General features: G+C 42.5%; 2 protein-coding genes across 6 annotated transcripts; both read left to right on the top strand.

The window, feature by feature from the left end:
• il12rb2l (interleukin 12 receptor, beta 2a, like) lies at positions 1-8,995 on the top strand. 2 transcript variants are annotated; one of them, XM_035615567.2, is made up of 16 exons: positions 1-119; positions 454-552; positions 2,679-2,826; positions 2,961-3,112; positions 3,376-3,518; positions 3,652-3,793; positions 4,551-4,627; positions 4,733-4,970; positions 5,372-5,503; positions 5,775-5,969; positions 6,154-6,258; positions 6,380-6,514; positions 7,269-7,430; positions 7,530-7,593; positions 7,906-8,011; positions 8,219-8,995. In XM_035615567.2, the coding sequence occupies exons 2-16, from the start codon at positions 465-467 to the stop codon at positions 8,612-8,614; spliced, it is 2,283 nt and encodes a 760-aa protein (XP_035471460.2). In that variant the 5' UTR covers positions 1-119; positions 454-464; the 3' UTR covers positions 8,615-8,995. The 2 variants fall into 2 exon arrangements, with proteins under 2 accessions (XP_035471460.2, XP_035471461.2); XM_035615568.2 differs by lacking the exon at positions 5,372-5,503.
• A 195-nt stretch (positions 8,996-9,190) lies between these two features.
• Positions 9,191-25,374, top strand: LOC118288969 (transportin-2). Of its 4 annotated transcripts, none has more exons than XM_047328084.1 (26): positions 9,191-9,338; positions 10,919-11,018; positions 11,440-11,515; positions 12,211-12,360; positions 12,625-12,731; positions 13,212-13,345; positions 14,076-14,157; positions 14,328-14,450; positions 14,690-14,808; positions 15,030-15,090; positions 15,331-15,502; positions 16,308-16,460; positions 16,981-17,206; positions 17,404-17,575; positions 17,960-18,046; positions 18,654-18,761; positions 18,871-19,029; positions 19,167-19,254; positions 19,476-19,574; positions 20,185-20,220; positions 20,403-20,498; positions 20,604-20,679; positions 20,910-21,009; positions 21,142-21,216; positions 22,121-22,269; positions 22,530-25,374. In XM_047328084.1, exons 2-25 carry the CDS (start codon positions 10,920-10,922, stop codon positions 22,226-22,228), a joined length of 2,706 nt encoding a protein of 901 aa, XP_047184040.1. In that variant the 5' UTR covers positions 9,191-9,338; position 10,919; the 3' UTR covers positions 22,229-22,269; positions 22,530-25,374. The 4 variants fall into 4 exon arrangements, with proteins under 4 accessions (XP_047184040.1, XP_047184042.1, XP_047184041.1 ...); XM_047328085.1 differs by lacking the exon at positions 9,191-9,338 and adding an exon at positions 9,486-9,758; XM_047328086.1 differs by lacking the exon at positions 20,185-20,220.
• The last annotated feature ends 1,513 nt before the right edge of the window (positions 25,375-26,887 follow it).

The following is a 26,887-nucleotide window of genomic DNA, read 5'->3' as shown; positions in this document are numbered from 1 at the left end:
GGTAATTCCAGAAATGGGCGGGGCTTCCCGTTGCGCCGGAAAAACTTCTTCTCAACAAACTGTCAGTATTACACAGTTGAACAATGATCGCCCGGCAGCTCAGCATGTCTCCTAACGAGGTAAACCATTTATAATTAACAGCCGCCAATAGTTTGCTTACACCGGAGAACAGAAGCTCGCAATAGGGTTGTGAAAGAACAATGTTTATGTACGAACTGAGGAGAGCTGCCACTTCGACAACACCGTTATCACCGTGCGTATACGACGTTAGTTCAAACACACGCCAACACTCGCTTACATGTGAGAGGAACGTTCATATTTCGCAGCGTTAAAAAACAACCACAAAAAACACTGCGGCAAATGAAGCCGTGACAGGCTGTAGCTTCTGTGGCTGTATGCACTTTTAATTTTTTTTTATCTGTGGCTGTAAGCGAATGTTTCCCCCCTCCACAGGCACCACAGGCATGGGTCCACATGTAATGGCCACACTCAGGAAGAGGTGGATGCTGTCCATCTTGCTGGTCAACCTACCAACAGGTTTTGCTCCTGAAGGTAGATTTGTCCAAGCGTGCACACATCACTCAAAATACTTGTTCAGCAAAAAGGTTATTGTGTTTGCTTGCTTGCTTGCTTGCGCGCGTGTGAGTGAGTGTGTTTCCGTTTAAAGCTACTCAATAGTCCACTACATTCAGAGGGAAACATTGCCATTGCCATGTTAACGCCACTAGCCGCCACAGCTGATTACACGGCGTTAGTTTAGTCTCAAAACTTTCGCGCACGCACAAACCACACGCGCGCGTATAATACGAGAGAGCAGATCAACACCGCGAGCGTAAAACCATCTCGCGAGCGCGCGCGGGACTGAACCCCCCCCCTCACCTCCTCGCTGGCAACTGATGAGCTCGCTCGCTCGACTTCACAACACGCGGGCTCGACGAGTTGAGTTTTTGAGACTCTGGAGGCGGGATCAGTGACAGATGCTCCCCTCCGTTGATTGGTCAAGCCTCTCCAGTCCCCAGTCCAGCACAAACCAAGGATGTGTCGGGGAAATGTCATAAAAAAGACTATGACACATGTTGTTTATTCTCCTTATACACGTGTTAGGGTATTATAGTGGAAGAATCAATGCAATTCTCTTTTCTCCAACTCTGACAATAGGCTGCACGGTGGTGTAGTGGTTAGCGCTGTCACCTCACAGCAAGAAGGTTCTGGGTTCGGGTCCCGGTTCAAACCAACCAGGGTCTTTCTGTGTGGAGTTTGCATGTTCTCCCCATGTATGCGTGGGTTCTCCGGGCTTCCTCACACAGTCCAAAGACATGCAGAATGGCGTTAGGTAAATTGAAGACTCTAAATTGACCATAAGTTGTCTGTGTATGTACGATAGGCTGGCGACCTGTCCAACGTGTACCCCGCCTCTCACCCAATGTCAGCTGGGATTGGCTCACCCCCCGTGACCCTTAAATGGATTAAGCGGTAGACGAAGGATGGATGGATACTTTGTGTTAGTGATGGTGGCTACATGTTACTGTAGCCACTGTAGCCAGTTACTGCAATATAAAGGAGCATGTGCAACTTAAATCAAAGTTTAAATGCTACTACAGCAACTAAATCTAGTCTCCAGAGTAATACACTGTAGATGCAGATACTAAGGAGGGTTGTGTTTTCAAAGCACTGGGCTGACTGTTGGACGTGCAGAATCTCTTCTGTCCACGCTGAGGCCACGGCACTAAGCATGATCTGTTTTGATGAAGGTTTGCCACCACACGCAAGTCACAAACCTGATGATTTATCTAATTTGTAGGCTGATGATTTTATATATACAGTATGATTTTGAATGAATCTGTGTACACTGAAGAGGAAGTGGTGACAAAAGAAGGGCGCAGTCATTTGAAACCAAACATTTAGAAAAAGTGCTCATTTCCTGTTAATGCCACAGACAGTGTTCTTCCCTTCACTGTGTTGCATTCAGGCACCAGTCACCGCTAAACGTTTACAGGCTTACGGGTAAAGGTGACAGTTTTGTGACAAATAAGAAAAAGGTGTGTGTGTGTGTGTGTGTGTGTTTGCAAAGCTGAGCTTACATTTGTGGTGACTTGATGGACGTGTTGCTTCATAGCTCTTTTTCCAACTTCCTCTAGTCACTTTCTTTGCTATATCATGACAGTAAGGTTTATCTTACTCAAACAATAACTGATATAAAATGAATTTTACTTTTAATTTGCACAAATAAAACAGTTGGAAATTGACAGTAGATTGGCAACAGAGGTTTTTATTTATTATCTTTTGAGAGATTTTAAAGATTTCAAGCAGCAAATTGTGGTGTTTTTTTTTTTAAAGGGCACATTTTAATTTCAGCTTTTTTTTGTGGCTCATACTGGACGTTTCTTGCTGTATATCAATATATGTACTTGCTGTGGTTCATGGTGGTAGCATTTTGGATTAAACATTTTAGTATTGGCAATAACATCACTTTTTTCTTTTCTTTTCTGCCAGTGTTTTTTTTTGTGGTGTTAAATTTCAAACACCTTATGACTAGACGTCATAGTTACAGAGTACAAAACTACATTGCCAGTTTATACAGTATAACCAGCTAAAACTAACACAGTCCAATCCAACAGTCCTGTCCCTCATAAAATTGCAATGCTCAGTTTGTGTTACAAGATAATGTCTCAATTTAGGTCCTCCTGCTCGTCCCTCTCATCCTGAGTGCTTCAGGCCATGTGATGAGAAGAGCTGCAGTGTAGATATCCACTGTACCTGGAATCAAGGGTCAGACCCTCAGATCCCCACTAACTACAGCCTGCACTGCGAGCCTAAGAACAGCGAGTAAACACAACCTTAAACATTACTTGTTTTAGCCATCTGACATTATTAAAGTTTTACTGACAATAATCTTCATGGGTAAAAGCCCTCTGATTTTCGTTTATTGTCATGTTGTCCTGTTTTGTCTTGTCCTCCAGGGAGGGCTATGTGACCAATTGTACCAGTTCAAGTAATGTTATCCACCGTGAAGACTTTCCCAACTATGGAGAACTTCGTGTATGGGTCGAGGCTAAGAACCAGCACGGTTCTGCCAGATCTCAGGAGAATGTCTTCAACACAGCAGATATCAGTGAGTCAGTCCTTTGCGGATTCTACTCCTTTTAGGACTAGTCATGGTTTCCCATTCATAAATACACCTCACCTAAGTAAATCATAATGATGTTGATGGTGATTTAAATGGCACTTGATCTCATGGTAATGAGCAGAATCTAAATAATTGACCGATTGCAATGAAAAAAGTTGGCACTGACATGCAATTTATTTTCAAATTATTTTGATACAAATAATATTTCTAATTTCATTGTTTTTGCATAAATATATTTTTGTCTCTAGTCAAGCCACCCCCTCCAACTATAACACTGAGGCAGCAGGAGCCCTTGGAGATAGAGTGGCGTTCCTTCTGTGGTGAACTGGATCTGTCGGTGGGAACCTGTGATGTCCGAAATCGGATTGCAGGAAACCAAGTTTGGCTTGAGGTGTCTTTTATTGTAGATTTTGTCTTGCCTTCAATTTTCTTTTCTTTCTCTTAACCTACCCCACTTCAACAACAAAATGAGGAAACAATTCATTAAATCAATGTATGCTCAAGCTCATTTCTCCCCCTTCTAGCATGAGGGTGGATTCCTTCACACCTATACATTGGACAGCTCCCTGCCTGGCACGGCCTTTGAATTTCAAGTTCGCTGTTCCTGTAGCATAGGCTTAATAAGTGACTGGAGTGCAATCCACAGAATAAGGTGCGAGGAGAAGGGTGAGTCCTCATGTGTGACGTGGTCTCCAAAGCTGTTTTCAGACATGAACTCCGGACAATGACGGCAGAGTTGTGTCCGGACATTCCCTGGAGTTTGCAGTTCACATATGACGAACGCAGTGGGAGATTGTCAGTTGCGTTTACAAGAGCAGGATAATCTCCGGAGCATTCTGTTGCATCTGGATAGAGCATGTAGGACGCACACTTAGTTGTGGAAAGCAGTGTTTTTGTTTACAGTCATCAACATGCCCACTTGGCCGCCTTGAATTTTCTGGAGATCCTCCTGCTGTATTTTCACAGGGGCTAGTTCAGACATTCTCAGCAGATTATATTAGGGGATACTGAAAGGAGAAACCCCAGAGAATGTCCGGAGCAACATCTGCAGACATTTGCGTTCTCACATACAGCCCCTCTGGAGAAGTTCAGGACAATGTCCAGACTTCGGTGCTTGTCTGAAAGCAGCTCAGGTTTTATCATTTGCAAAGAACTTGCAAAAGGTTGACAAATGTGTAGAGTTTCTTTGTTTTTTTGTTGGTGTGTTGAACAGATTGCCATTTTCAGAAATGTCTTATTTGTTTTCCCTGACCAAGCACTAGATAACCTGCATATCTGTTCTGTATTATATAATAAATATAAAGCTAGAGCTGGCCGCCAGTTAGATTAGTTTAGCATAAAGAAAGGAAATGGGGGAAATAACCTATGACTATCAGGATTTTTCTAAAGCTTTCAAATTAACACGTATCTTGGTAACTTTCAGCCCCTGTTGGTGAGCTGGATGTATGGAGGGACTGTGAAATATCCCCTACAAGCTTTGACTGTGCTCTGACCTGGAAGGTAGGTAAACAAATCATCCACAGTGATTATTCCCTTGCTGGAATTATGAACAAGGTTGTTTTTCTTAATGCAAACTCGCCATCTCCTTGTCTTTATCCCATCCAGACGCTTCCCATGTCTCGGGCATGTGGTGTCATTCTTGGATATGAAGTCACACTGTTTCACAATGATGGCACGCCTGTGCTGCTGAATTTTTCCACATCTGAGCCTAGAGACAAGCTGTTGTGCCATGAAATGCAGTGCCACCTTACATCCTCTCTAAAGGATGTATCATCAGTCAATGTGTCCGCCTTCAATGCTTGGGGGGTCACAGTGCCTTCTCATCTTGCTTTGCCAGCACCAGGTATCAACTGCCCAGATTTCATGATGTCATAACAGTAAAGAGTGTGTTTCTATCAGGGTCTGTATCCACATCCCATATTACAATATTCTAACTCTAAAAGTAGCTCCTAATTGTCTTACTGAGGTATATCAATCCTGACTTTAGGGCTGCTATGTTTTTGTTGTGAGAGTAATTCACAAACCATTTTAGTGCTAAAAGCACCTGAGAGGTGATATAGGTAGTTCTGAGGACTCGTAAGTCTATAAGACCTTCTCACGCTCAGTCAAATGCTGCATTAATAAGCCTCATCACGTTACCTCTTAGGTAATATCCAACGATAATGAACTTTTCAAGAGCACATTTTGACGAGTGAGTTTGGAAGAATCTCTAGTGGTAAGATAAACGTGTCGTTTATCTTACACGATTCCTTCACACCTATACATTGGACAGCTCCCTGCCTGGCACGGCCTTTGAATTTCAAGTTCTCTGTGCCTGTAGCATAGGCTTAATAAGTGACTGGAGTGCAATCCACAGAATAAGGTGCGAGGAGAAGGGTGAGTCCTCATGTGTGACGCCTGGAAACGTGTCGTTTATCTTACCATTAGTTTGTGAATACCATTAGTTTGTGAATACGACTCCAGATCTTGGGCTGTTTAGTCTTTGCTGAATCTTTTATATCTTTGATAAATGTCAATTAAGTTCAAATTTGCACTGTCTGCTTGAAAGTTCCTGTTCTCGCTGAAAAATGATGCTACAATAATTACACACTTACAGTATTCCCGTGTCTCATTAGAACTGAGAAAAAGGCGTTTGTCTCTGGCTTAGGTCAAGACAAAAATGAACAAGCCATTGCCCTCGAAATGAATGAAGAGAACCTCACTGTGTCCTGGGATCTGCCCACTCCACTCTCTCCCCACCTGAAGGAATATGTGGTTCAATACAAACAAGCGGGGTGTCCTCCGGGTCAAGGATTTGATTGGGTCAAAGTGACCAAGAGCCAGACATCAGTGTTTTTTAAAGGTCTGTTTGATTTTGATTCTGTCATTTTAATAACACCGTCAATTGGGGAAAAAATTTAACACTTACCACATTTTGAGCTTGAAAAGTTAATTCTTTGAATTCAAAAAGGCACTTTGGAAATGTGTTTTACAATATGATTTGATTGAAAAACGGCTGTTTTGCTCTGGTGTGTCGCCACCTACAGGTCAATTCAAAAAGTACACACCCTTCCAAGTGTCACTGTTCAAAGTGTCACACAGAAGGAACGTCCATCACCTTTCGTCAAGTATTGGATATTCTGTTGAAGGAAGTACGTATTTGTGCATCTCCTTCAATTCCTCCTGTAGCTAAATTTGACCGCTCATCTCTCTTCATATTTAAGAGGAAGAAAAAGTTGTCGTTAACATGTCTCTTTATCAATCACTTTTCAGCTCCCTCCACAGTGTCATCATTTAAGGTGCTTTCCATTGCTGCCACTCAGGTGACCCTGTTTTGGGAGCCTGCTCCCCTGTCCAAGCAGAATGGAGTGATTCTGTTCTACCAAGTTGGATTAGACAAACAAACCGGTACATACTGAACAAAGTAAAGCATATTGTAGTCATTGAATTGCTATAACTAGATTTTTTTTTCCCACTATTATGTTGTTGTGGGTAATTTGTAAAAGAAATATAGGAAAACCAAGTGAAAAGATTGTCATAGCACTTTGTTCGATATGATTGTCATTTGATCATTCCGCCATTTTGGTCAAGGCTGACCCAGCAATGGTTGGAGCTAAAATTGGCAAGGACATTTACGGTCTCCGAGGCATGTATACCAATGACTCTCTGACATTTCAGCTAGGGCCACCGTGACGTTCACGTTTGTAGCTTTGGGCAAAATGCCAGAGGTTGCTATGAAAATAGTACACACATGACACATTCATGTTCCCACTGAGGATGAGTCATAAAGACATAAAACTTAACTTTTTATTAAGTGCTAGCCGGAGTCAAATTTTTGGTCATTTGACAAATCTTTGGTTCATTAATAAATATTTGCAAAACCAAAGGCACCTCCATTTACCTCAGCTGTACTGTGTGCGTAGTGCTAGCTGGGAAAATGGCGGAAAAAGCTATAAACTGCTAAACACGGAGGTGTTGGAATTGCTGTAAACTACTAAATCAATGAGTGTGTAAAATAATGAAGGACATATAAAAGTGAAGAAGCTAGTGATTCGCAAGCTATGGTAATACAATAGTTATTTTCGTATTGTCTCTACCATCTATCCTCAATACTCAATATCCTGAATACTCAACCTCTCTGCAAACAATTTGTGTCTCCCAGTGTACAATGCCAGTACATCTCCACAGTATGAAAATGGGACTTGTGAGCTGAATCACCTCAGTCCAGGCCAGGAGTATGAGGTGTGGATACAAGCTGTGACTGCGGCCGGGCCTGGAGCAAGGGCCACCGCAAGGTTCAAAACTAAACAGCATGAAAATTATGGTACAGTAAAGTTTCAGATAGGTGTGATAAGTGGATTAATCGTATTACTCATGTTGTCACATATTTATCATCCAATATCTTTCTCTTACTCTCCCTCAGTGGGCTTAAAACGAACAATGCTTGCACTATTGTTTCTGGGTATATGTATTCCTGCTTTACTCTGGTGAGTTGTTTTTTTTGTTGACTATCACAATCATTTTCTTTCTCCGTTCTTAACAAATCTGTAATAACACTGGAAATATTTTAGCATGCAATATAGCATTGGGATGCTAACACTGTATAACTATAGTGAGAATAAATATTATTTTTTAAATTATCACCGATCTTGCCCAATGAAATATCAATGTGAACATTAAACCTAAGAATACCTTAATGTGCATGTTTTTTTCTTAATTCATCTTCAAGATTGTGTGGAGGCTGAGATGTGAAGAGAGTCTGTCTCATGTCTTTCTTTTTTTTTACTCTTATGTCTTAGTTGCTATCGAGTGGAAAACAAAGTGTGTCCACAGGTGTCATCATGTTTCTATGAGAAAGTGCCAGATCCCCGCAACAGCCACATCTTCACACAGATGAAGCACCAGGTGAGAGACTGGTGGAAATGATAGGATGTCTTTGCCCTCTGAGCCTAGTTTAATCTCAGAATGGGATTTACAATGAATGCCAAGCCTAAATATCAAAATGTAGGAATCAGATGTAAAAATATTTTTGGTTCATTATGAAACTTTGATGAGCTGCCACAGTCTATCGGTAATTAATGGGAAACTCTTTTGTCTGTGATTTTCCCATAGATTAATGACCCCTTCCGTGGGATCTGCATACCCATCTATGAGCCACACCCCAAGATCTCTGTGCTGGAGGTTGTTCAGATCCAGTCTGGGGCTTTCAAGTCCACACCGAAGAAAACATCATTCTCTGATGAGTTAACTGGGCCAAAAGCAAGAGACGGGTGCTCACGGATGGACTGCCAAGATGAACAGAGTGAGGATGCAGTCACAGAGGAGTGTGGCAGGACGGACCACAGATATGAACGAGAGGAGTACAGCAAAATGGTTGACTCTGAGGAGGAGGAGAGGGAAATGGAGGAGCACAGGGATGACTGTTGGAACTCATCAGAGGATGAACAGTTGACATCAGGTTATGAAAAGCACTTCATGCCAACTGCTTTGGAAATACTTGAAGTTTGATGATGTGTTCACATTGGGGAGATGGTGGACATTTACCTCCTGGTTTTTTTTATGTTCAAAAAATGTTCAATGATGAAATGTTACTGTTAAATGATGACCTCTGGGCATGATTCTGTGGCCTTTCTCTGCAGGACCCTGGAGGGTTGACTCTCTCTGCTTTTTTTTATTTCAGTATTAGGTTTGATTTTTGTTTCACCACTTGGTGATAACTTTGGTTTTACATTACATTCCCTATTTCAGTTACAAATTATGTGTAGTCCCACATTTTTGTACAAACTCACAGATCAACACCAAAAAAAATTATATATTTTTTAAACATAAGGATCCATCTGGCAAATGTCCTTGTACTGGGACCAATAAAGGGGACCTTTTCTATTTGAAGTAATCTTGTGAATTAATCGTAGTCTATGGAATTTATTGATTTGGTGCGTTCAGGGTACTTTGCAAAGTATAGATTATTTTTTTTAATTTAAATACCATACCATTGGTATGTTTGTGGGCCTTCTTTATAACTGCGTTAATAGTTTGCATGGTTTTAAAAATGTGAAGAAGGAAAAAAAAAGCGAACACGTTCCTGAGATCTCGCGTAGTTAGCGAAAAGTGTGTTGAACGGAAGCCGCCATAGGTCAGTTTCAATCGGCGTGCTCATTTAAACCGGAGGAACCGCTACGAAGAAGGGGAGAAGAGCGGCCCAGTAACGAAAATCCACTATCAACGCAATATTGTACGTAAAGTAGTTCGCTTACAGTGTTCAGATGTAAATAACGTCGACGAGACCGCACGATCGCGGTTGGTTTTTTTATAAAGCGTGTTTAAGTATCCATTATGTGGCGTTAGCTCGGCTTGTAGCATTAGCATTGTCGGTCAAACACTGGCCGGGCGACTTAGCGGCTAACACCAGCTTGCGAAACGTGTTCGCCGACTTTATACGTATTAATGCTCACCACAGTTAAGTTAACCGCGATGGCATACGTGGCCACTCCGATGTTAGCTTCCTCTAACACGATTGCTCGGTACGGGGCTTCTTTTTGAGAGCAGATGGCGGCATTTGCCTGTTTTCTCATCGGGCACATTGGAAACACCAGGGCTGGAGCTGCCCCGCCGACAAGGCCCCGAGCGAGAAGGGCAACTTTGGTAGCGCCCGGTGAGCTGAGTGCAACCAACCGATCAATTAATCCGAGTAAACTAATAATCGCGGTTAAATTTAGTCGCGGGTGATCACGTGGACTGTTAGCTCGCCGCCGCTTTTGTGTCGGAAGTCTGCTTCCCCGTCTGGATGCGTCGCCTCGAACTTCGCCCGAGCCCAGCCGCAGCCTACCCCCGGCGGCCGAGAGAGGGGGGGGGGGGTGCATCTCGGCGGCCGGGAGACGCACTTCGACGGGACGGTTGTGCTTACACAACTGTCCCAGCAAGTGTTTATGTCACGCTTCCGACCGACCGCGGGTGGAAAACGACCCGCCGAGGGGCGCACGTGCTTGCGCCGCACGGTCTTTGTAATTTGAACGGGAATCGTCGAAGCACGTTTCCGCAACCTCGCGCCGACGGGTGGTGGGAGGGGGGGATTAACTTTGAGCGGTTAAGCCGGTTCACGGAGACTTTAGCTGCTCGTCTCGACCAATGGCCTCGTTTTTTTTTATGTGCCGCAAGCCGATTTTCAATTGCAACTTTTGAGGTGCCGGCCGCTGCTGAGTGTTAACTTCTCAGCCCCCCCCCCGGTGGGCCCGGACTCAACCCGCGTGCGCCCTCATGTGCCAGCACTCACCCGTGGCCTGTTCCCTTTCTTCCTCCACAGTTCGGTTGAAACGAGTAGTGCACGGCTTTATATAAGTTATCAGACTTCTTGGAATAGCACCTTTATAGTAGTGAGACACATCGGTGGGTTGTCCAAAATATATATATATATATATATATTATTATATATGTTATGTTTTTTTAATGAACAGCCTATGATTCAAGGCAAGATGGGTACAGGAGTTGTGCAGACCAGGGGGTGACGTCTGTTTTATGTGAAGCATTAGATGTATTTACAGTGTACGAGTACATCCGACTTCATTGATGCGCCGATCTGATTTTTATTCACCCGGTTCAGCATATTTCACGTGGCCTCTGGAGTTGATGCAAAGAAAAAAAAAACATCTGATTACCACTGATGGTGTTTGTATTCATACTGTCTGATCCACTGAGACCACATGCTCGTCACGTCTTCTCATTAGCGCCACTTGTTAATCTGTGTAAATGATCACAGCAGGCGGGGAAAGGTGTGCAGACCTATTTTAATGCGAGGACTGTACTCTTATGTTTCAGGATGGAGTGGCAGCCAGACGAGCAGGGACTGCAGCAGGTCCTCCAACTGCTCAAAGACTCCCAGTCGCCCAACACAGTCACGCAGAGAGCTGTCCAACAAGTATCCTTCTACAGTGTGATCTGTGTGCATAGATTTTTTTATTGAATTGTGCCTCTAATGGCATTTGTATACCAGTGCAAAGTGATTTTGACCTCTGCCAAGTTTTGTTACCACTGTGCTATAATCAGATTGGAAGTTGAGTATCTTTTACACGTTGAAGATTTTTCTGTCGAGGCCCCTGTAGTAACTACACTAAAGAATAATTAAAAAAATAAAAAACCTCCACAAATGTCTTCAGTTAGCTAAAAATCTATTTGGGGTAAATGGAACAATATTGTCAATGGGAAATCACTTTGTATTCCATGTAGAGAAACGTGTTATGTTTTTCTTTTGCCATTGTACACTTGTAAAAACATAATAACAAAGGTTGGTGGCTGAATGTGGAAGCTCAAAGGGAAATGCTCCTTGACAGCCCCGCCAGAAACTTGAACAACTCAACCAGTTCCCTGACTTCAACAATTATCTCATCTTTGTCCTCACGCGACTCAAAACTGAAGGTGAGTAGCGTGATGCATAAAGGTAAACACAGCAGTTTTCAGACATGCAGTAAAGTCCAGACATTATCCTGGAATTTTTTTCGGAGGGGCTGTTTGTGTGAACACAGGTTTCACAGATGTCGCGCCGCACATTTTCAAGAACTTCTCCTTCTAGCCCACTAGTAAAAATTTGTGAGTATAGCAGGAAAATCTCCGGGAGGTTCGTGGTGTGGGGCAGGGCGGGCGAGCCCTGGTGCCACCCCTCACACGAATGTTCTCAGTGCCCAGTATCTGGATATGATGAAACACCCAGCTCATTGAAACACAATGATACACTTTGTTCCTATATTTTCTGATCCAGATGTTGCACTACTCATGGGGCTCATTCAATCAGATTAAATAATGTTATAACCTTGTTGCCACAATGTTTTAACTGTACAACTTTATAAACCTTCTAGAACAATGTAATAAACATTTAGTTGGTGAACGGATGGGAGATCTGTAGTTTCAGACTTACATTACCTTTCCTCAAATGTATCTCTTTCCATACTGAAACATGCAGATGAACTTAAAAGAAAATAACTTTTTTTCAGTAATGTGTAGATCAATACACTGAGTTTAGGTTCTGAGACTGGTCATAAGTTTGGGGTATATACTGACAGATTGGCAATTTTCCCCATAACTAACCCTGTCGCTCTCTCTCCTAATCTGCGCAGATGAGCCGACTCGCTCTTTGAGCGGTCTGATTCTGAAGAACAATGTCAAAGCCCACTACCAGAACTTCCCACCGACTGTTGCTGACTTCATCAAGCAGGAATGTCTCAACAACATCGGCGATCCCTCGCCACTCATTCGTGCCACCATTGGTGAGTTTGTGCATTTTTTAAGTATTGGCGGGAATGCTCCGCCAATTGTTTTTCATAGGCTAGTTTCCATCCACACGGCAAGTGCCCCCTTTTCTGTCATCCTCTGGAGATGATGCATATAAAAACATCTTGAGTTTCTGTGAAGGTATTCGTATTCATACTGTCTGATCCAGAGCTGCTGCAAAGGAAATCTGCTCAGGGTGCCTTTTGCTTGTGAAGCACCGTCTGAAGTCAGATTCTTCTGCCCCGCTCTTTCACCTCTAGGCATCCTGATCACTACAATCGCCTCCAAGGGAGAGCTACAGACATGGCCCGAATTACTGCCCCAGCTCTGCAACTTGCTCAACTCCGAAGACTACAACACCTGCGAGGTTTGCACTTATCCCAATCTGTCCTTCTTCTATAAAATAAAAATGCTATGAAAAGCAGGGGCTGACACTTTACTTTAAAGCTCTGCGCACTCAAACAAGTATATTCACTTGTGTCGAAGTTGAATTAAGAAAATATACCTTTTTTACACAGAAATGTAAACATAAATGCACAACATCTCAATATATTGAGATATTACAATATTTTTTCTTCTGTAAAACAGCTTTTAGATCGGGGGGAAAAAAATACCAATACCGATATGTCTGTGAAAGGCTCAAAACATCCCAGTATTTTCAGCTAATATATAAATCGGTCGGGCTGTTATAGTTTCTTTAAACATTCCGCTGAAAGTGATGTCTGTACAGTCCATTCGGTGCCTGTGCTCAGATAAAATTTTCTGATGCAGTCTCATTCTCTCCTCTGTGTCTCTGTACGTTTGCGTTTTTGATTTGACAGCCTCTCTGTGTATGTCCGTGTCTCAGGGCTCGTTTGGAGCACTGCAGAAGATCTGCGAGGACTCATCGGAGCTGCTGGACAGCGACGCTCTGAACAGACCCCTCAACATTATGATTCCCAAATTCCTGCAGTTCTTCAAGCACTGCAGCCCCAAGATCAGGTACAGGAGCAAGAGTAGCGGGAGTCATTTCTGAGTGGTAGTCTGTCATCAGCGTCTGGGCGTGATGCAGACCTAACATCTGACTGAAAGTGAAGGTGTTTGTATTCATACTGTCTGATCCAGATGTTCAGATTTACGTCTTGCCACATGCTGAAATGCATCTTAATTTAAGCAGTATATTTATTGCCAACATGGTTCAGTGATTATTATATAGGGCGTCCTCCATGTGGCATTTTTTTCAAAAAGAAGCCTGGATGATGCGTCAGTGATGCTAGTCTGACTGTTATTGTGACTGACACATTAATACTGCTTCCTAACACAAGATTTTAAAAACATGTTTGTCCGTAGTAATATATCCCTGCATCTGTTCACAACGGGTGTTTCAGTAGTTGCTTTCACAATTTCCGCTGTTCATGTAAGGAGAGGTTTAATCTGGGATTTCGTCACATCCACATTTTCTGCTTTCCTTTGTGAGTAAACATTGGATGCATTATTCAGCTGTACCTACATTTCCCAACTATAGTAATAGTCAGACAATAGTAGACAATTTCCCTCTATAAACACACGCGTCATACATTTATGACATTAAATCTTTAGTGAAACGAGGTGGGACTGAGCCATACAGTACGTTGCTTTATTTTAGGTTTGTTAAACTAAGACCAACCTGACGAAATCGACTGTTGGCATACATTCTGCTGGCTTAATCTAAATGTTCTGGACATCCCTGCAGGTCTCATGCCATTGCCTGCGTAAACCAATTCATCATTGGCAGAGCTCAGGCCCTGATGGATAACATTGATACCTTCATAGAGGTGAGCTGTGTTTAAATGAAGCATATCAGACTTTACAGTTGTTTCAATATCCGACCAGAACATTAAAAAAAAAAAATAAAAAAAAAATTTGCCTCATACATTCATTCCTCACACACGTCCCTCTCTAGGTTAATATATTTCTCATCGTATTTATTCCCCTCCTCTATTAGAGCCTTTTTGCGCTGGCTGCAGACGAGGACTCTGAGGTTCGAAAGAACGTGTGCCGAGCCCTGGTCATGCTGCTGGAGGTCCGCATCGACCGCCTCATCCCCCACATGCACAGCATCATCCAGGTAAGTGTAGGACAACCCCCCCGCTCTGCTGTGTACCTTTTTGTATTACCATGTGATTGGTCTTTTGCATCTGGACCTGATGAAAAACCCAGCTCATTGATTTACAATGATACCTTATAGTTCCTAATATCTGATCCAGATTAGCCAGTCCTCTTTGCAAAACTGCTGCACATTGCCGGTTGTTTTCTGTCCCCACTTTCCCATGTGTCTCAAACTTGAACCCTTTTCATCTCTGGCAGTACATGCTGCAGCGAACCCAGGACCCCGATGAGAACGTGGCTCTCGAGGCCTGCGAGTTTTGGTTAACTTTAGCAGAGCAACCCATCTGTAAAGAGATGCTGTCTGGACACTTGGTGCAGTGAGTAGCTCATTAACTATTGTTCATAGGTGTTCGTTGTGAAAAAATGATCTATACACGTCAACTTCAGTCCCTATATGTCACTTATGATACACATGTCGTTCCAACACTGCCAGCTACATTTTATTTGATATTTAATTAACATATTCTAATCAACTTGTCAAATGATTTGTTGGCTGTATGGACCAAATAATATTTTTTTCTTCTTCTCTCCCTTACAGACTGATCCCTATCTTGGTGAATGGGATGAAGTATTCAGAAATAGACATCATACTGTTAAAGGTGAGCTTTCTCTTTGTTCTTGTACTGTTGTTCAACACAATTTCTTACAGGAACATGCCCTTACACACTCTATGGCTGGAAGTCACTCATCTAATCCATGAATGAATCCTGACTTAAAATCCAAAACAAAAAACCCAAACTGCATTCAGAGGTAGAGCTGGTATTACAGACTTAAAAATCTGTGTCGACATATGATGATACAAAGTCGCTGAAGGATTTTCTTTGTGTGCGTCTGTCCAGGGTGATGTGGAGGAGGACGAGGCGGTACCAGACAGCGATCAGGACATCAAGCCACGTTTCCACAAGTCCCGCACTGTCACCTTGCAGCACGAAGGGGGGGAGGGCGAGGAGGGTGAGGACATCGAGGACGACGATGACGATGACGACGACACGCTGTCAGACTGGAACCTGCGTAAGTGGGAGGAGAAACTCCGTTGCAGTTTGTCAGACTAGCTGTGTTTGACCAAAACCACCTGGAACTTTTAGGCCAAGAATTATTTTTTCAAGGAAGTTAAAGGTCCCTGCAGACCCTTGTTGGCCCGTGTTTCCATTGCAGTCAAAGCATCGGGGGATATGAGGCAAATTAGCCTGCTGACATATGAACAAGCGACAGCTATAACATGTTCCACCCTAGTCCACCAGATGGCAGTAATGCAGAAGACAGCACTTCAATAATGCTGAACATGGGGATTAAAATCATTGACTTGTCCAGGGGTACCCCGTCTCTCGCCCAGTATCAGCCACCCATGACCCTCAAAGCATAAGCAATATAGATCGTGTGTAGTCAAAGCACATGAAATGCTAGACTTAAAGTAAGGAAACAAATTTATAAACTATTGTGGAGATTGACCATCTGAAATAAAATGCCAGTGACTCTTCAGCGCTGCCCCACCGTGAAGATTCCCGTACTTTGATTAAGTACTACATCTCTAGCGGGCTATTTCTGGAGCTGAAAAAAAGCCCCTGGTCCCTGTGGTGGAAACGCAGCTTTTGACTATCATTTCCAGATTTTCATCCCTCTTTCTCTAGGTTGTGTGTTCCATTCAATAAAAGTAGAAGTGTTTGTATTTCAAAAGGGATTTGCCTATAAACCCCCTGAAAGGTAGCATTGTTTTAACACTTCAGTTACTGTTGGTTTTACAAATCTAAATCATCTGCTGTCAGGTGACTTATAAAACAAAGTTGAAATTGATGTTTTGTTTTGTTTTTTGATGCAGGAAAGTGTTCGGCGGCGGCCCTGGATGTGCTGGCTAACGTGTTCCGTGACGAGCTGCTGCCTCATCTCCTTCCACTCCTGAAAGGTCTGCTCTTCCACCCGGACTGGGTCATCAAGGAGTCTGGCATCCTGGTGTTGGGCGCCATAGCTGAGGGTAAGACTCGATGAATAATAATGCCTTCACTGAAAACAAGCGCCCTGTATTTGGATATGATGAAACACCCAGCTCATTGAAACACAATGATACACTTTGTTCCTATAATTTCTGATCCAGATGTTGCACTCCTCTTGGGGCTCATACTTGCGGTTGCATAGTTCAGGGATATGGAGGTATCAGTCAATTGATATTAATATTGCTTTTTCTAAAGCCTGTCCACACATTCAAACATGCATGCCACAGTCTCACTCTTAACTACATAGGATTGTTCACAAACAAAATTATATTATATATCAATTATATCATATTGTCTGAGTGGAGTTGTTAGTTTTACTTTGTAAATCATTTTTCAAAAACAAAAGTACAAAGGCTAGATAAAACTTTCCAGAACCACAAAATGAAATGGAATTAAGCAACCAAAAGTACAGAGGATGTATAAAATGCCCAAACAATAAAGTAGATAATGAAATGGGATTAAAAAAGGTGGAATAATGCAGTGCCTCTTTCCATTGTTTAGGCTGCATGCAGGGCATGGTGCCCTACCTGCCTGAGTTGATCCCCCACCTCATCCAGTGTCTCTGCGACAAGAAGGCCCTGGTGCGCTCCATTGCCTGTTGGACCCTGAGTCGCTATGCACATTGGGTGGTCTCCCAGCCCCCCGACTCTTACCTCAAACCCCTCATGACAGAGCTTCTCAAACGGATCCTGGACGGCAACAAGAGGGTGCAAGAGGCTGCCTGCAGGTGAGCAGCTTTACACTTCCCGTCTCCTTCGTACATGATGAAACACCTAGCTCATTGACAAACAATGATACACTTTGTTCCCATATTGTTCTCTGATCCACATCCTGCATTTGTTATTCCCTCACCAGAAGGACTAGACATAGATCAGATCTTAATGTCCTCCATCTTGATTTTTTTTTTATTTATTTTTTTTTTAGTGCGTTTGCCACCCTAGAGGAAGAGGCTTGCACGGAGTTGGTTCCCTACCTGAGCTTTATCCTGGACACGCTGGTTTTTGCCTTCGGGAAGTACCAGCACAAAAATCTCCTAATCCTTTACGATGCCATAGGAACTCTAGCAGACTCCGTGGGTCACCACCTCAATCAGCCTGTAAGTGCTTGTGAAACCTTTGAAAAGGGTTTTTTCCTATGACACGCAGAAATCCATGGTGGACAGACTCAATTTGAGAATAATGCCTTCAGTGAAAACTAGTGCCCAGTGTCTGGATATGATGAAACACCCAGCTCATTGAAACACAATGATACACTTTGTTCCTATATTTTCTGATCCAGATGTTGCGCTCCTTGCGGGGCTCATAGGTTGCATAGTTAAGTGATAAGGAGGTATCAGTCAGTTGATATTAATACTGCTTTTAAAGCCTATTTGTTTCTGCAGTCCAGTTTTTGATTATTCTTTTTTTAATAGTTTCTCTGTTGTACAAATTAAGCAAGTATGGCAAACCCTGAGATCTTATCAGTTCACATTATTCCTCAGGAGTATATTCAGAAGTTGATGCCCCCCCTTATTGCCAAGTGGAACGAGCTGAAGGACGAAGACAAGGATCTTTTCCCACTACTAGAGGTGAGAAGTTTATTTTGGCTTCACTGAAAACAAGTGCCCAGTATCTGGATATGATGAAACACCCAGCTCATTGAAAAACAATGATACACTTTGTTCCTATATTTTCTGATCCAGATGTTGCACTCCTCATGGGGCTCATACTTAAGGGTTGCATAGTTCAGTGATATTGAGGTATAACTCAATTGATATTAATATTGCTTTTTCTAAAGCCTGTCCACACATTCAAACCACTAGTTCCACCTCGTCGTCGATCCAAGAGAAAAAATCCCTGCACTTGCTTTTCACGGTTGTTTTTTTTCTTGTCCATAGTATTTCTGTAGATTAAGTAACCAACTGTACAGTACACAAATCTGCTTACTGTTTACACGGGTATGCACATGCTCAGTGTACATGTACAGTTTTCAAATTAAGCTTTTGTAATACTCGCGCTACAGCGGGTTATCGTCCAAATTGTCCTGTTGCACTACTAACAAAGAATGATGATTGCCTTAGTGTCTTGCCTGCCAAAAAATTCCCCATTAATTTGGGTATTTGATTGCTTTCATATCATTCATTTCACTTGCACCATGAGACAAACTTTGAGTCGTCTTTTCTTTTCCTTCTATAGTGTCTATCATCAGTAGCCACCGCTCTGCAGAGTGGTTTCTTGCCTTACTGTGAGCCTGTCTATCAGCGCTGTGTCACACTTGTCCAGAAGACACTAGCTCAGGCAATGGTGAGAAAACACACACGCACACACGCGCAAACAAGAAATAAGTACGTTGTGTGGTTTTGTTCACCAGAGGTGAAGAAGAGACATTCATCACTTTCTGTTGTCTGCACAGATGTACAACCAGCATCCAGACCAGTACGAGGCACCTGATAAGGATTTCATGATCGTCGCCCTGGATCTGCTGAGCGGCCTGGCCGAGGGATTGGGGGGGAACGTGGAACAGCTGGTAGCCCGCTCCAACATCATGACCCTGCTTTTCCAGTGCATGCAGGTATGACGGAGTGTGTTTTGTAGTTTCTGTCCATCTTTTTAGGTGGTTAAGCTAAATCCAAATAAATCTATAGACTTTCTTTTGAACTCTGACATATTATACATATATGGTATTCTACGGTTGTTTTTGTTTTGTAGGACACTATGCCTGAAGTGAGGCAAAGCTCTTTTGCCCTTTTGGGAGATCTAACAAAGGCGTGCTTCGTCCACGTGAAGCCTTGTATTGGTAAGTGTGCTTTACCACAGCATTTACAAAAATGACATCACATATCCCTTAAATATCTGTCAATGACGAAACACTCAGGATCGACTCGTTCTGATGCCTGTTGTAGCCATAGATGGTGCAATAACCTAAGCGAGGGACTCTTACAGTTAGGAGTTTGTAAGATGGTTAATGTGTGTAAGTGAATGTATTGTCACCAGTGTGTGTCCATGTTCTCCCTCCAGCTGAGTTCATGCCTATCTTGGGGCTCAACCTCAACCCAGAATTTATTTCAGTGTGCAACAACGCCACCTGGGCCATTGGGGAGATCTCCATGCAAATGGGTGAGAAAGCTGGTTGCATTTATTGATCTTGTGTTCCTTTCTTGGGGTGGAGGGGTGCCTTCAGTGAAAACAAGTGGCCTGTATCTGGATATGATGAAACACCCAGCTCATTGAAACACAATGATACACATTGTTCCTATATTTTCTGATCCAGATGTTGCACTCTTCACGGGGCTCATACTTAAGGTTGCATAGTTCAACATTTGCCTTGTTGGTTGTGGGCAGGTTTACATGCACGCAAGCTTGTGTGTGACCTAACAAACGCAAATACCTGCAGATAGTTTTTTTGCTGTTCGTCTGCCCCCCCCCGATTAAGATAAACCCAGGAAATTGTGGAGAGCATCCAGGATTTATTTAAAATGACTATTACTCTGTCAAGATAGGGTATTAGCCTCTGCAGAGTTATGCACTCTCCTAAGAGTTCCTCTTGGTAACTTTTTTTTTTTGCAATTGGTAGAACATAAAATAGCATAGCACCAAGAACCAACGTCATTATGCCTGTGCATTGTGTGAACCTGTGTGTGTGTGTGCTTGCATGCTTCTGCCTGCCTGGCCAGCCATTGCATGCGACCCAGTCAGCACAGTGACACTCTGTGTGATATCCTTACAGGCACAGATGTCAAGCAGCAAACAGGGGATTGTACAGGTGAGCGTAGGGACACCAGCCAACCAGTCATCTTTTTGACCAAAGAGTGCAAAATCAAATGAGAATTCTGTCAGATATATTGAGATTTGTTGCCTCCCTTTTTTTTCAATTACAAACTCCTGTAAGAAGCAAATGATTTCACATGATTTGATGTGTTGTCTCTCTGCTGTGTGTGTCTCTAGGTGCAGAGATGCAGCCTTATGTGGGTATGGTCCTGCCGCACCTTGTAGAGATCATCAACAGACCCAACACACCAAAGACTCTGCTGGAAAACACAGGTAAACGCACCCAGTCATACATCCACAGTGCAAGTTAGATGTTGTCTGATGGTCACACCCGTGAGTTAAAGTGACTGGTTTTTATTTTGTCCCCCCTTTGTGCAGCAATCACAATTGGCAGACTGGGTTATGTTTGTCCCCAGGAGGTGGCACCACAGCTGCAGCATTTCATCAGACCATGGTGAGTCACATATGTGAACTCTATTATCATGTGGACATCATGTAATACACATTATTACATATTCTGCTCCAAAATCCAGACGCCTTTCTTCTTGGGCTGTGAATGAATGATTAATTAATTTACTGAAAAACCGTCGGAAAGAAATGTAGAATTCTGATGTAAATGCATGAGTTAACTACACTTGCTAGACTGAATCTAAGATCCTTTTTGTGTGTCTTACTTATTCTCAGGTGCACATCACTTAGGAATATCAGAGATAACGAGGAGAAGGACTCTGCCTTTCGGGGAATCTGTGTAATGATCGGTGTCAACCCTGCGGGAGTGGTACAGGTGAGGTGACTTGGTTTACTGCTGTTGGGGCTGCAGGGGTTGGGTGTGGGCGAGCTCTGCATTGGTGTGTGTGTGTGTGTGTGTGTGTGTGTGTGTGTGTGTGTGATGTAGTAACGAGTCTTCTCTGCCCAGGACTTCATTTTCTTCTGTGACGCTGTGGCCTCCTGGGTCAACCCCAAGGACGACCTGAGAGACATGTTTTATAAGGTGAGTCATATAACCTCATTTAACCGTATTTTATTTTGAGATGACTAGTGTTTGTAATCAGGCTGCTCCCCCCCACGTTCGCTGCTGCCTCGCCACACTCTGTGATGATCACTTATCAGACATTCGAAATCTGATTACATGGTGCGGATGATTTTTTTTGAGTCTGAGAAGTGTGGATGGAGTTGTGCTGTCGAAGGGGTGGGGAGCGCAGTTGTTTGCGCACACGGAATGTTCACATTAAATTGATAATCGAGGAACGCTCATGCAGGCTGATCAACCAAGGTGTCCAGTGAATGTTTGACTCTGTGCTTAACTTGTACCTTGTTCCATGACTGTCCAATCACAGTTTTGCAAAACTTCAGTGTAGAGTGTGGACTTGATGGTATGTTTAGCTGCTCTAACTGTTAGCATGTGAAGCTAACTGACTCGCTATCTCGTTATTGGGCCTGGAACGCTTTATTTGAAATCCGCGGTCCGTTTTACCCAAGATGCTGTGTTGTCCTCCAGACACGCTGGTTGTCCCTCAGCCTTTTCTCTTGTACTGTTAAAAGTGAAGACTTGCTGTCAGAAAATACAAAAGCAATTTAGGCAAATGAACAAGACTTCAACGACATTTGGGAGGATTTCAGCACTATTTGGCTTTTGCAGTGTCACACGAATATTTAGCTCGAGTTCAAATATTCGAGTGAATGAGGCCAATTATGTGTCTTTGTATTGACTTTGTATGTAATCTCATTGTGGTGGCCGCAAATCATTACACTGCAGCGGTACTGTGCTAGAAAGGAAAGATTAGGAACGGGGGCTTAGCGGACAGTTGCTTTGTTGATAGAGGTGTTATTGCTTCAAGGCAATAGTGACGCGATCAGTTCATTATCCAATAAATGTTTGTTTTTTTGTCTCCAAGATCCTTCATGGCTTCAAGGACCAGGTCGGAGAGGAGAACTGGCAGCAGTTCTCTGAGCAGTTCCCTCCTCTGTTGAAGGAGCGCCTGTCCGCCTGCTATGGCGTCTAAGCCGACCTCCTCCTGGTCCGCACCGGACACGGACCTGTTAGGTATGTAGCAGCAAACATCTCTACATCACAAACGCAAAAGCCCGTAGCCAGGTGCTTCTGGATATGATGAAAACCCCAGCTCATTGATAAGCAGTGATACATTTTGTTCCCAAAATTCATTTTTCTGATCCAGAATCTCACTTTTCACCCTCACCACGGCATCCGTTTGACCCCCTGAACAGTTTCTGTCTGTGTTTAATTGACTGTTTGCTCTTTAAAGTGAATCTAAACTCTCCCCCCCCCCCATTCCTCTTTCTCAGGTTAATGTAGGGGAGGGAAACTGGGGAACTCATTGCACTGCCCAGATCACAGGGGAAGAAACGAGCTGGAGGGATGTGACTGGCCTTGACCCTGCATTCAGCGGACGGCCGCCTTTCCCCTGCGCCCCATGTGTCTCTGTGAGGGAGGGTGGGAGGAGGGTGGTGGGTGTGGGAGGGTAAACTGGGGATATACACATACCTCTCGGAATAAACGCCTCACTAAATCCAAACTCACTCTAAAGTGACTTTCGCCAACAGCACCGCAGGGATCCTAGGTGGGTGAGGGAAATAACGGGGCTGACTTTGACCTCCCCCTCCTCAATTTGATTATTCTGTTAAGATAGACGACGGCTGGGAGGGGAGGGGGGTGGCAGATTGGTACATAATAAGAAATTATCTGAACCAGCGTAGGGTGCCACAGTCCCAAATACCACAATGCACGTAGTCAGTAGAAACTCATAAATGTGTTTGAACAGGCTCGTGCCAGAGGCTAAACGAAAAAAAACCCCAACATGCTTTTACAATGTAACAATGCAGGAAATGTGCACAATTTTTTTGTTTATGGCAAAATTGCATAAACCATCTTGTGTGCATATACATGGGTCTTATTCTCTTTTCACATGTACATTTAGTTGAATTTAATTTCCCGCCTCTTCCCTTGGTTGCTGAAATCAACATGCAGTAGTTCTGTCCTCTTACGGTTTTTTCCACCATTATACCAAGTTGTTGCATGACAAATGATCACCTAAGTGACGCATGTTTGAGTGAATGCCTGTGTTGTTCTCTTGGATTTATAGCGTGGTCAGTATGGGGGGACACTGCCATAATTTGAAGTTGTCAGGGGCATAGTTCTTGAAATTTTTTTTTTTTTACTCCCATTCATACCTATCATCTAATCAATGTAGTTTAATGGAGGCTGTGTGTGATGACCAACTATAGTTCAATCCAGGAATCTGCTCGTGTCCGAATGTCTGGAGAATCTCTCACCGCTCATACTGTAGGCAAAGTCGAGAATCCTTTTTGCTGCTGCTGCTTCATTTCTATTTACAAAACGGACTTAAGGAGAGCGATAAGACATCACCGAGAAAGAATTACTGATATAAATGCACTTTTTCTTTTGTAAGAAATTTTGAATTTCACATGTAAGGCATACAGTAATGATATACTGATCTTGAGATATAGTTTTTTTTGATAAGTGATTTTAGAACTGTTAATGGCTTGCTAAAGTAAGCGTAATGTTAAGCAATGGTAAAGTGACGAGGTAAAGCCTCTTAACATAGTTTTATAATGTAGAGCCTCGTAAGATCGATTGAATAGGATTTAAGAGGGAGACATCTTAAAAGTATTTTGGATCCATGTCCCAGTGCACCTGTCGATTTATATCTGCGTGTAAGGACGTCCCCGTCGTATTCATCAGAGCTTTTTGGTTTTGAACGGTAGCTGTTTAAGTCATCTGAGCTTCTCCTTGTTATGAACATTGCATGCTTTTTCGACGAGTCTTGCTCCTTTATCAGCCATTTTATAACGAATCCCTTCCGGAGGGATCGACCTCATAAGAGCTTTGTCAATGGCAACACAATCCGCTGCAGGACTGACAAAGTACTTCTCCAGCTGAGGAACAAACTAGTGATTGCCGTTGCCATGTCTTCACCCGTTGACACTGTGTAGGATTATGCCTAGGAATACACTGACTGAGTCCTAATAGTTCTCCCCCCGACACTGGTTAGCTTATGTGAGAGAGTGGTGGGTCTTGATCCAGCTTTATCTTTTTAGTCATTGTCCATAGTGGACGGTTGTAACTTGTGTGTATGGCTGTTTGCCTGTGTTTTACTAGAGCGGTGTGTACGCGAGTACTGCTTAGATGTAACTTTGCACCAGCCCTACTCTGAAGTCAAGTGCAGGATGCAGTTTGAGTCGCGCCTGGGTTGATGTGGCCAGAGGGAGAATGAACACTCGCCTGCCAATGGATGCTTTAAAGTCTAAGATGAAGACTTGATGGATAATGCTAATATCTATTCCTGCCAGAATCATAAAAAAAATAAGTAATAAATAAAAGCATTTCTCTGAAAATTACCGGTAATGTAATGTGGCAACAAACGAGGCTGATCTTTGAATTTTGCTGTAGCACAACTGTTGCTGCAGACTAGGATGCAACAGCGTTTGGATTCCAGACCACTTTCTCGAAGCTGTGAAGTCCCACAGGCTAAATACTTCTCCAGGTTTAACTGGCAGGCGAGTGTTGACGGGGTGAGAGGTTGGCTGCTCATTCTTCAAGGGGTGGACAGATGCAGCATTCATTACAAGAATGTTTTGAGGTGAGGCTCCTTTGCCACAAAGAATTGGTAAAAAGGCGTTACCTCTCCTCACTATGTTGTGATCCACTAGGCTATCTACAGGATTAAATTTAAATGCAAGTTGTCCAATTTTTTTATTTTTTATTTTGATGCACATGTGACAGTTAAGTTTTTATTTATTTTTTATTTTGTTAATTTTAATTCTTTTTTAAGTTTTTGTGCTCCAGTGCACAAATTGTTTTGGACTTTAAAAGTTTTTTTTGTTTTGTTCTTTTTATTTAAAGAATAATTTGTTTTCGTTGTTTTATAGCGGACCATTTGACTATGTCGAATTTGATGTTGTGTTTGGACAGAAGGCGAGTCGGTGCTTGGTGCATACCTTTAGGGAAGAATGTGGAAAAGTAATTCACAACTTGTTTCAATCTCATATCAAGGCTGGCAAATGAATTTGATGTAATACCTTTTTTGCTGAACTGTGGTGCAGGTGGGATATATCCCTTTTTATTTAATTTTTGTGAATAGGGGAAAATAAAAGTTTTTTTTCTATTAAACCTCGAGTCTGATTGTTTGTCTGTGTGATCAGCAAGATATCCAGAGAAATGTTCATGAACAAAAACTGCCTACTCAATAAAACTTGTTTAAGTCAGACCGTTTAGAACCATATTGGGTACACACATACACACACAATAACTCATTACTTAGTACTTGACAGGAATATGAAAAGGGCAAGGAGATCGACAAGACAAAAAGGATATGCAATTGAAAAATATTTGTGGATCCACAATTTGCATGAACTTGAATACAAATTCAGGAGTATCGGGTCAAATGGAGATTGTCACATATTAGTTGTAAAACACTGTTGCTCAACACTTAAGTGAAGGTTTACACCTGCTGAGCTTAATGTTAGAAAAATTAACAAAGCAGCCTCAGGGTGTCGCATTGAACGCTCTCAGCAGAACACAGGATCTAGAAATTTCTCTTACATCACCTCTCAGGAATATTGGACATGTGCGTCCCGCCTGTGACCCTTAAAGTCTAACTTGTTTCATACCTGCCTGCAGGACGTTTTGTAAAAAAAAAAAAAGGCATGTTCATGTCGATCGCTTTCTCTACAACCGTCTTTTTTTGAAGTGCATCATTCAGCAGAAGCGTCAGCAGCAAATGGAAACATTCTTATTTGTTTTTTTTTCTTTTTCTTTTATTGGCTTCACCCATTTCTCCTTTTACGTTTTGAAATGAATGAGAGTTTCAGTGTTACCAGAAAGTGAGCTGGATTTCAATTTACATATATTTGTTACGTGGTTCTCCGATCATTTTTTAAAGTTTCTCCTATATGGATGACCAATCCTATTGCAGACACACACACACACAAGTCTTTACACATTGAAAGGTAGTGGCGCGGTGAAGATTACAGAGCTCAACAGTAGAAAATGGTGTGAAAAGGTGGAGCTAAAATAACCTTTGATTCAGGGCTAAATAAGAGACAGACTTACAGGTTTTCATTTTAAATGCACTATCAACTGTCACAAGCTTTAAATGATAATTGGATCATGTTATGAAATAAATAGAGCAAATGAACATACATCACATTAAGTTCTTTTCACTCTGCAACGCTGGTTTATTCAGTGTCACATGAACAATATTGTACATATTCTCTGTGGAACTGAAGACTCTTCAGCTTCTGATCTCTGGAAGGAATTTCACATTTAAGTGTTATGAGGTTTCACTTAAACATCTAATGAACCGTCTATTCATTTGTAATTATTGAGTGTCTGAGAAATAAGGACCAAAGTCGAATCATTAAAGAATAAAAATTATCGAAAATAAATTCAGTACACATTGCAAAAAAGGGGGTCTGCCTTACAATTCTGGAAGATGCAAGAGATACATTTTTTTCTTTTGTTTTGAAAGATTAATATTTGAAGATCAGTGATTAGGATCTCAAAATCTGTTTTAATTTTCTATACAAAGACAAGGTTCATCAGATGTGAGTAGTAGCTCTCCCTTGTGTGTGTGTATGTTTACAATGACGGTGATATTCAATATAATAAATAAAGTATAATG

This window comes from Scophthalmus maximus, chromosome 17 (assembly GCF_022379125.1).
Source record: "Scophthalmus maximus strain ysfricsl-2021 chromosome 17, ASM2237912v1, whole genome shotgun sequence".
Taxonomy (NCBI): domain Eukaryota; kingdom Metazoa; phylum Chordata; class Actinopteri; order Pleuronectiformes; family Scophthalmidae; genus Scophthalmus; species Scophthalmus maximus.
The sequence above is the reverse complement of the archived record's forward strand: the minus strand, read 5'-3'. Positions and strand labels throughout refer to the sequence as shown.

Coding starts and splice junctions, on each gene's coding strand:
- il12rb2l (XM_035615567.2), top strand. CDS start 465: ATGGGTCCACATGTAATGGCCACACTCAGGAAGAGGTGGATGCTGTCC. Junction 4,971..5,371: donor TCTTGCTTTGCCAGCACCAG/GTATCAACTGCC, acceptor TTTATCTTACAC/GATTCCTTCACACCTATACA. Junction 6,515..7,268: donor TGGATTAGACAAACAAACCG/GTACATACTGAA, acceptor TGTGTCTCCCAG/TGTACAATGCCAGTACATCT.
- LOC118288969 (XM_047328084.1), top strand. CDS start 10,920: ATGGAGTGGCAGCCAGACGAGCAGGGACTGCAGCAGGTCCTCCAACTG. Junction 11,019..11,439: donor CGCAGAGAGCTGTCCAACAA/GTATCCTTCTAC, acceptor CAGCCCCGCCAG/AAACTTGAACAACTCAACCA. Junction 12,361..12,624: donor ACTCATTCGTGCCACCATTG/GTGAGTTTGTGC, acceptor TTTCACCTCTAG/GCATCCTGATCACTACAATC.